The sequence below is a fragment of the Lytechinus pictus genome, chromosome 8 (assembly GCF_037042905.1).
Source record: "Lytechinus pictus isolate F3 Inbred chromosome 8, Lp3.0, whole genome shotgun sequence".
NCBI classification, from domain to species: Eukaryota; Metazoa; Echinodermata; class Echinoidea; order Temnopleuroida; family Toxopneustidae; genus Lytechinus; species Lytechinus pictus.
This window is the reverse complement of record NC_087252.1, coordinates 20,909,786-20,920,100: the sequence shown is the minus strand read 5'-3', so window position 1 is coordinate 20,920,100 and position 10,315 is coordinate 20,909,786. Positions and strand designations below refer to the sequence as shown.

Genomic DNA, 10,315 nt, shown 5'->3' with positions numbered 1-10,315 from the left:
AAAGAAAATTTGAAATTCCCATTAAAACGTACGTGACTAAAAAAAAGAAAAATCTTTTTTTTTTTAATTCAGAAGGGATTGGATCCAGGCATGTCAGTTGCTTGCAAAAGGGGTTAAATCGACAATGGTAATTTTTTTAAGGAAAGAAAAGAAGACAGGTAAATTTCTTGTGTACCCAATTTTATGTTCACATGGCAGGTAGTACATATGCACCATCATGACAATTTAGTTTCTCATAAGAATATTGCAATATCATGGGAGAATAAAGTGGATCCAACCCCTATTTTGCAACCAAACTTTATTATGTTCTTGCCTGATCTAAAAGGGATATGTAAGGGCTCTTTGCAGTTACCCATGAAGAGGATACATATTTCAACAATCAAATAATGCAAGCGCGAAGCGCGAGCTGAAATTTTGTGACATTCTGACATTTTCTACTAATGAACAGGATAGGTACATAACTAAACAATTGATTATAATTTTATTTTATAGTGGCATGAAATATTTTGTTTTATTTTCCAATCCTTTCCCTCGCCTCACTTTATTTACTCGTCTTCCTCCTTTTATTTTTCCTCTTCTTATTTTCTCCTGTCTTTCCATTTCGTGTTCTTTCTTTCTTTCTTTCCCCTTTTTTCTTTTCTTTTCTCCACCAATAAGGGGGGGGGGGTGGGGGCCCCCTGGATCCGCCTATGCATAACGACTATTACCGGTACTGTATTGTGGAATTATGGATTTTGATGAAATGTTCAGTGATGATTATTTATTTATATTGTTCTCGACATTGAATTACAGGGGTACGATTTGCTACTAGAATTATAGCCTAATATTTTTTTATCCTCTTCATTTTTGCTTCCCTCTTTCCTCCCCTGGTCTTGGATCCAATTTTCCTACCTTAATCACGAGGATGCGGGGACCCGGGGGGGGGGGTGGTCACTTTGTGCTCCTCCCTGTTCCCATTGCTCCTTCATATCTTGCATTATAATCATACAGTTTTACCGACTGTGACCTAAGTTTGCACACATGCAATTAATATACCCTGCATGTGGTGTGCTAGCTGTGCCCGTTTGGAAGACCCCATTTTTATCACTCAATTTTTTTGTGTGCAGAAGTGCCTTATTTTGGCGTGATGGTTATTAATTTTACTTGTTTTTGCTGTCTCAAAAAACTTGGGCCCGCCCGACGGAGAGGTACGTTACAGACTTTACCAAAACATTTAAGAATATGGGGAATATATTTATATCCGACCATTTTTTTTAAGATTATCTATTTTATAGATTTTGATTTGGTCCATCCATGGTACGTCGTCCAATTATAGAACTTGATTTTCCTGGGCACTGGCGGATCCAGGGGGAGGGGGGGGGGGGGGGGCACGTCCTCATCCCCTTTTGAGAAGCAGAATTAAAATTTTTAATTTAAAAATACAGTTAAAACAGAAGTGTGCCCCCCCTTTTTTAAAGTGAAGACCCTTTTTTGGGGTTGTTAATTTTTTTCGGGGATGAAATATCCTAAATTTTTGGTTAAAACCCTTTTTTAATTAACTCTTTTGCTTGTCAAATTTTCCTCGGAAAAATGTGCCCTCCCCGATTTTGAAAAACCCGGATCCGCCCCTGTTCCTGGGGCAACTGTCTCTCTGGCCCTGCTGCATGTGTACAGTCATGGCCAGAGGAATCAATGTTCCAGCACAAGTCAACCGCCATTATAGGTTTTTGTTTTATGAATAATAACCAACTGTTTTTACTGGATGTAAATATACTTTGACGACTTGCCAAATAAACTCATTCAATCAATCAATCAATCAATCAATCAATCAATCAATCAATCAATCAATCAATCAATCAATCAATCAATCAATCAATCAATCAATCAATCAATCAATCAATCAATCAATCAATCAATCAATCGATCGATCGATCGATCGATCGATCAATCAATTTATCAATCCATCCATCCATCCACCCACCCACCCACCCATCCATCCATCCATCCATCCACACATCCATCCATCCATCATGTTCTTTTTATCATTTGAACTGTTTAATTATCACAGGGCGCAAAGCTGGTACCGATTTTATTTGATCAATTTTGTACTACTATATAGCATGACTAGTAATATATGCAAGGGCCGTACGCGGAACGGTTTTGAAAGTTGGGGGGGGGGGGGGGGACTGAAGCCCACCAAGCCCCCCCCCCTGTTTCCGCGGCCCCTGTTATGAAGCCCCTCTTAATTTATGAAATTAGGCTGATTAATTGCTGGCGTTTCATAAATAATAACAAATTTACAATAACAGTTTAAAGCTGAAATTTGATTGGCTGACAGTTAACTTGCGACAGAAACTGTACATTTGTTATTCTAGCAAGTATTTATGGAACGAGCCCCTTGTATAGGCATACTCTTTTTTGTTGCTTTTGGCCATCTTTCGATTTTGTTTATTTATTGGAATTTTGGTTTACTCTTTGGGATTGTTTTAAAAAGGCAATATATTGTCATCTTCCGATTTGTATGGAAAAAAAAAAACACCCAAACATGCTCAGCATAACGAGGGGGGGGGGGAAGGGGAGGGGGGGGGGAAGGGTGGGATGTGATGAAGTGACCTCATTTTACCTTTTCATCTACAACCTACGTTCCGCAAAGCTGCACTCGTGTTGGTTGCAAGACCGATGAGTCATGTTATCAAAATAGGCATTTCCGTGCGTACGCACAGATAAACTCTTGGAATTAGGTTGTAACTGGAAATCGCACGGACGTCTTCCAGTCAAGTCTGTCTCGTTGGGTAAACAACATGGAGCGAGAGAGATAAATTACGGATATTTCCGGGTTGGAAATGCAGTGAATTTGATTGGAATTTTTCTAAATGGATCATTTATTTTCAATGGTATCGAAGTCATGACTGTGATTTTGAAGGAAATGAACTGCGTAGCAGTTTTGGTGACCGTGATCGCTTCTGCGACGGGTTCTTTAGCGAGATCTCTTCTGAGTTCGGACCACCAAAATCAACATCAGCAACACCGAGATTTAGCTGGTAAGAGTTCACCGCATGCTGCGCAGTCTTGCGCCCGTCAGTAGCGGGGGCAAGGGATGGGGAAAACATGTTGTGCTCTGCACTGCTGCTCAGCTCAGCTAGCTTTAAACAGTGCAGTGCTGGTTTCAGTTTTAACTATATCTAGTTTGGAATCTGAATGCTGAGTGAAATTGGTATGTCATTGTACAATAAACAGGCAGGCTGAGCTGAGGCCTGAGCCTAGAACTTTTAGAAGATTTCATATACGTATTATATGTGTTGTTTTCTAACATTAGTAAAATAAAAATGTAAATTTTAATCACACTCAATCAATTGACAATGTCAATGACATGATTGACTGATTGACTTGAGGTTGATTGCAAGAAATTCTTGATGATGATTGTTTATCTTAAATTTACCTTTACCCGAGGATTAAAACATGTCAACTATTGCTTGCGGGATATTGCTTGCATGTGCATGTATGGGTAAATGTGCAGGTCGCAGCTCGGGGCAATCAATTACATGAATTAGGGTAGAAAAATCATAAGAAAATTCAGATTTGAGGGATCGTTTCAGAACTGAAATTACCTTTACCTCTCTCTCTTAACTGATCCCTCCACTTCTTTGGAGATTCCTGGGCTGGAGTCCAGATAGAATGTAAATGTATGTAATCACAGATCCGTTTTAGGTTATTTCAAGAGACGTAGAGCAGGAGGTATGGATTTTGTGGAGAAAAAAGAGGGATAGTAGGAGTAAGCTATTGTGAACTTCAGATGGCAAGCAAGGATGGTAGTATACACAATGAAATTTAATGACAGTGTATGGACTCAGGGCTCGACATTAGCAGTGGCTCGGTGGCCCGGTGCAACGAAAATGAGCCTCGGCCCGGGCCATCAAAATTCTGTAAAAGCCCACACTTGGTGGCCCGGTTGGGCTACCAAAGTTTTAATAAATTGTAATATTTTTTTGTTTTAGGGCCACCAATTATATGAAAATGATGATTTTGGTGGACCAATCATGCCAATTGTAATTGGGCCACCAAGAAAAAAAGTTAGTGTGGAGCCTTGGTATGGTGCAATAATATTTAATTTGACTTGAAGATACATCAACATTGTTGAATTCTTATAGAAAATCCTCCTACATGTACCTATATTATAAATGTTGTGAATCACAAATACATGTAGGTAGTACATTCAGCTACATAAGGATTTGGATGAATCTGACCTGTTCATGTGTCATTAGCGTTGGGATTCCTGCGGTCTGTTTATGAAAATGGGTCCCTGATCTCAGATCCAGAAAATGAAAAGGGGTGAGGGGGGGGGGGGGGGAAGTCTTTCAACAATGTACATTGTAGTTACATGTATATAAGTCACCTTCATAATCAGGATCGACTGACAATGGAATGACAGGCATTATGATCCCCAGTCCTTACATGTATACATGTAAGAACTCAAATTTTTTATCCCCTACTTGGTTACTTGCCCCTAGTGCCTCAATCTTATTGAAGCATGAATGCAGTACGGTACTGGCATGTACAATGTACAATGCCTGACAAAAAGTAAATTATAAAGAGATTAAAGTTGATACACATTACTGGGTGGGTACAGGACTCGCCTCTCTAAAATGGTGATGCTACTTCCAAAATTTTGATTTTGAGGTGCTGCTAGGTTTTTGCTCCTGGCAATGTGCATTAGGAAAGGATAGTATGAAACATTGTTTATGCTCAGTCAAGATCTGTGCTAAAGAATTGTCTCAAATACCACACAAACAGCAATCCCATTGACTGGTAAACTCAAGTAGTGAGCTAAAAACCTATTATATGGGGGCCTTATTTACCCCAGGGCCTCAAGTACCCCACTCTAGAATCTCCCCTTCATACATTGTACATGGATATGATCATTTTATGTTGAGGAGGAGGCTAAAGTAGGAACAAACTTAATAGGAAGGAGACCTACAGTGTACATGTACATGTAGGCCGACATGTTTCTGGACTTCCTTAGTTTAGCACTTTGGCAACATTTGGTTTCCTCCAAGGAAATTGGTTGCTATAATGGCAGATCCAGGGGGGGGGGGTGGTTGCACAGTCGGCCCATGCCCCCCCCCTTTTGAGAGGCACAATTAAAATGTGTAATGTAAAAATGCCTTTAAAACAGAAGTGTGCCCCCCTTTTGAAAGTGAAGTTTTTTTTTTTTGTTTGTCAAATTTTTTTCCGGGGAAAATGTGCACCCCTTTCGAAAAATCCTGGATCCGCCCCTGCATGTACTGACTGTAGTGTGTTCAGCATTCTACATGTAGGTATCACCAGATATGATTGTATTTATGCCCAGATTTGAGTCTTACCTTTTCCCACAAATTTTTATTCAAATGAAGATATTTATAATGGGATTATCCTTCACCTAGGCTTGAGTGGTGATATGTTTGATAATGGTGATGCTGCTGCTGATGACAATATGATGAAAATTAATTACGAATATGAAATAATGACAAAGCATGATTAATAATACTGCAAGGCATTAAAAAAAAAATTTTGCCCTACATGTCCCTAACCCAAAATCAGAAAGTTTGATCACGCCTATCGCCTAGTTGATTTAAAAGCAGGGTGCTACATTTAAGCACTTGCCTGATTGCCCGGGGCAAGTAAAAGTTAGAGTTGGGAAAGTGTTTTGAAGTAAAGACCAAAACTACTTGCCCGAATCGGGCAAGCAAAATTCACACTGTAGAAAGCAAAATTATTACAGTAGAATGACCGAATTAGGGTTGATATGATATGATATTTTGGTCATGGCAGGCAAGATAAAATCACTTTGGAAAAAGAAATGCAATAACAAGGTAGATCAGTTCATGTCAAAAGAGAGAAAAAGGTCAAAGGTTTATAAAACCGCAAAACTTTCTTTTGAAGAGGTAAAATAGATTTTTGGGCAAGTATATTCAAACTATAAAAAAATTAACTTGCCCGACCGGGCAAGCGCTTCTAAAAATTTATGTACATGTAGCACCCTGTTTAAAAGAAAGAAAAAACAAAACAAACATACACTCTACCTTCACTGCTGCACTACAAACGATAAAAATCAAAATGCATATTTAATATAAAATGCATGCAATTTAATACAAATTTTGGCAAATTCTCTGTCTATTAAAATATGAAATTTTCTCACAAAAACATTGTAAAATGTTTTTGGTCTGATAAAGAACTGTAGCTACCCTGGTATATGGTGGGTCAGATGAGGGCAACATTTTTTTAGGCCTAATGATGCTGCTGCTGATGATGATGATGGGGATGATGGTGATGATGTTGATTTTGTTGGTGATCAATGATGATGATGATGGAAATGATGATGTTCTTAAAATCTTAAATCATTAAAAAGAAAAAGGCCTGATTTCTATTTACAGTTCTCTAATTACAAGAATGGGGAAAGTATACACTTGTATTCATTCAATGTCCATGTACTGTGTACACCCAGAGTTACTTACACCTGTACAGGGTATTGTTGATAATACATTGAGCATATCCTATTAATAATGAAAACGTTGGGGTCTTCATTGCTGACTACAGTGACATGCCTCGTTAATTGCTGATCCGAATCTGTTCCAGAATATGGATTTCCATTGTGACATCTCATGCCAAGCACGAATTCCAGGCCGAATCTGTCATTGTGTCCTCCTCCTCCCCCCCAAATCCCATTTGATGTGTCCAGTGACGATCTATGGACAGAGATGTTTGCTGTTAAATTTAGATAACTTCTTCCTGTCGGATTATTGCCAGAAGAAAATAAGGATGTTTCTAACTGGGATTGATCCAGTCTGGCTGTGAAGTTGGCAGCTCAAAGAATATTTGACGTATTAAAGTACTAGAATGATGATTGTCTGAGCACCGGGAACATGCAAATTTTTTTTTTCAGGGGCTACTTTTCACAACTTAGGGAGAGTGAACTGTGTGTGGTCTCTCATTGACTGTGTGTTATAATACATAGTCTTAAAATATACATTTTCAGATATACATGTATCTACTACTGTAATACTACAGAGAATAAATTGACCTCCGGATAATTGTATTTGTATAGAGAAACTAAAATGTTTTGAAAGGAAAAGTAATTGGCTTGCTACTTGGTAACATAATTATTGCGGTATAAATGTATTGAGTAGTTATTTAGCATGTTATCATTCAAGTGGGTCTACATGTATATTACTAGACTACACTAGCATTATGGGTCAGGAAACTTGCCAGGTACATGTACGAGTACATGTAGTTGAGGACTCGAGATGGCGCTATTGGTTCGTATCTGCTTCAATGCCTAATTATGCAACATTGGATAAGCTTTAACATTGCAATGAATGGGGATTCCAGGGCTCCCTTCGTTTCATAGTTTCCAGTGCTCTACTTACAGAGAATTAATTGACCTATAATTATATTTGTATAGAGAAACTAAAATGTTTTGAAAGGAAAAGTAATTGTTTTGCTACTTGGTAACATAATTATTGCAGTATAAATGTATTGAATAGTTCAAGTGGGTCTATAGACTACATTATAAACCTCTCTTTAAGAATGTCGAATAATCCGTTCCTCTGATTGGTCAAAACTGAGGTCATGTAAACGACCATGCCTTCAAAACAACAAACTAAGGTGGTAACCAAGGGCAACGGGCATAGTTAACAAGATTTCTGCCCGTTGCCCCCTGACCCGCCCCTTAACGACGGGCATAGCAAAATTTGGCTGAGATCCCCATTTGATTGCATGCAAAATGTTGCTTTCTGCGGTGATTGCGGATACCAGCCCCTAACGTTAGATCTAATGTTTAATAATTCGGTTCATAAAATATATATGGACTGCTTTTATATTCGAGACATGGTTGTTTCAATTCGGCTCGCGGGTACCGCATCGGCCAGACCATGCCCTCGGGCAAAGCCCTCGTGCATAGTCGCGTTGCGGTCCCCTTGAACCTCTAGAAACAACCATGCCTCTCAAAGCAGTCCATATATCTATACTAGCATTATGGGTCAGGAAACTTGCCAGGTACACGTGTATGAGTAGTTGAGGACTCGAGATGGCGCTATTGGTTCGTATCTGCTTTAATGCCTAATTCTGCATCATTGGAACATTGCAATGAATGGGGATTCCAGGCAGGGCTCCCTTCGTTTCATAGTTTCCAGTGCCCTTTTAAGTGGGGGCTTGATCACTCCCAGCCCCCGTGTATTTTTTTTCCCTGGCTGGGAAAAATTGTAAAAATTTGCAAGAAATGTTGATAATTTATATTGAACATATGATTAATGGTGAATTTCAACCTATTTCTGAATTTTTAGCAGTTTAGTAAGTCAAAAAGGGGCCTAAGCTTTCGATCCTAGCAGAATCTTCGTCGGAGGCAAAATGACAAACATTTAAAGTGGAACAACCATAATATAGACCACAAACAAGCTACAGCAACACTAGAAACAAGGAGACAAAAGGGGCATTAGTGAGTAGAGAAGACCAATCAGGTTAGTGAAGGGGATGAAAGAAAAGGAGTACATGTAGGCAGACACAAAGGGAAGTTAGTGTAAGTAAGGCCAGTAAAAGACCTCAAGCCAAGAGGGATTAAAATAATGAGGCAGCCAACATCAAACAGGATCTGGAACAAAACAGTGATAATGGGATGAAAAACAAGAGAATTAGTGAGAGGTGGGTCAAACAGGTTACAAAGAAAGGCTTAATAAACTGGTGCATAAGAGTGGGGGGAAAAAAGAAAAAGAATGGGGAACAACTGATAATGTGCAAAAGACATATAAGTATATATGATAAAGCATTAAACAAACTAAGAGAAGAAGGTAAGTGTAAATATGTATCTATAAGTGATATGTATATAAATATATCCAAAAAAAGAAATGTATATGAAAAAATATATAAATACACATATGGTGTAACTGATATTGTAATCCGCTAGGTGTGACGGGAAAAAAACATAAGACTATATAGTAGGAAAAAAACCCCAAAAAACCTGTATATGTGAAAAAGAGGAAGCAAATTGCCTAAAAAGGTAAAAGCAAATATAAAAGAGAGGGGGTGTATTATGAAGAAACCATAGTATACATGTAAATAAGCAAATGTGGTAAATCTAAAAGAGGTGAGTGGAGAAAAGACAAATATATATATATATATAAAATAATTATTATATCGCCTGAATAAGGAAGGAAAAATTGGAGCTGAGCTTGTATGAGATATGGGAGGAAAGTAGAGTAAGAAACTATAATGTAACTATTCAAAAGAGCTGAGGGGAAAAATTATATGTATATATAAATTGAAAGTGGATAGGAAAGAAAAATCAGTCGTTCCCCTCTTGGATGTTCAGGCCATGAGGTTGGGTGGTGCGAAGTCGTCTCATCCAGAGCTTCTCCCTGCTAGTACGGACTGAGTCAGGACGGGTACCTAAAGATTCGATGCCCTGTAGCATCATGTCAGTGATGGAGTGGTTGGGGAGGTTAAAATGGCGGCCAACTGGAGTGTCCAGCTTTGCTGTGTTGACGGTGGATCTGTGCCCGTAGAATCGTTTCTTGAGTGTGGTCTTGGTTTCCCCTATGTATTGTACCCTTTTTTTAGCAGTTTGTATACATGTACATGTAGTGGGACTTTTTGACCTTGGCAAGAAAAAAAAAAAGATAACTCCTGATTTGCTGGACACATCCTAAATATCATTCTCTTCATGTACATTATGTACAGTATTCTTGCATTGTTGAAGATACTTTAAAAACAATTCAGAAAAAATGCCACCTTTGGCCTTTAGGTCGTCCTACATGTACTTACATGTAGGTCATACATGTAGGCATAGTCTCTAATATGGATTTCCATTGTGACATCTCATGCCAAGTGGGAAAGAAAATTATTTCTGTATTCCACGCCGAATAATACATGTAGGTCGTCTTGCCAATATAATAAAATACCCTGGTGCTGCACCTGGATACTCTTGAGGCGCAGACCTTTGGTTGTTGCATAGTGCACATCATTTGCAGTCTGATAGTGAGACTACCATACACATGTACATGATTCATGTAGATTCACTCAGAATGTACTGTGGCCGCAGTTACAGGGCTTTAGAGTCTTGTCTCCACCCAGTCGTTTGACAAGGCCTCGAGACTTGGCTACATATTCCTTGTCAAGTAGTGACTGAGAAGAGACTAGCAGCCGACGAAGAGAGTTGGCAAGACCCGAGTGAGCGCGAGATTAAAGTTGAATTAAGAAGGGGGTGAGTTTCCATAAATATAGGTTCTACATACAATATATAGTATATATAAGTTGTTCAAACACATAGCATGTCACAATAATCCTCTGCCTTCTCGATATTTTGCTT

At 38.8% G+C, this 10,315-nt stretch overlaps 1 protein-coding gene across 1 annotated transcript in view; it reads left to right on the top strand.

Moving 5' to 3' along the window:
- Positions 1–2,884: 2,884 nt before the first annotated feature.
- Positions 2,885–10,315, top strand: part of LOC129267037 (collagen alpha-1(I) chain-like) — a 40,836-nt gene continuing 33,405 nt past the window's right edge. Inside the window, exon 1 of the mRNA XM_064104160.1 lies at positions 2,885–3,020. Coding sequence (XP_063960230.1) covers positions 2,885–3,020 — 136 coding nt within the window. The remainder of the gene's footprint in view (positions 3,021–10,315) is intronic.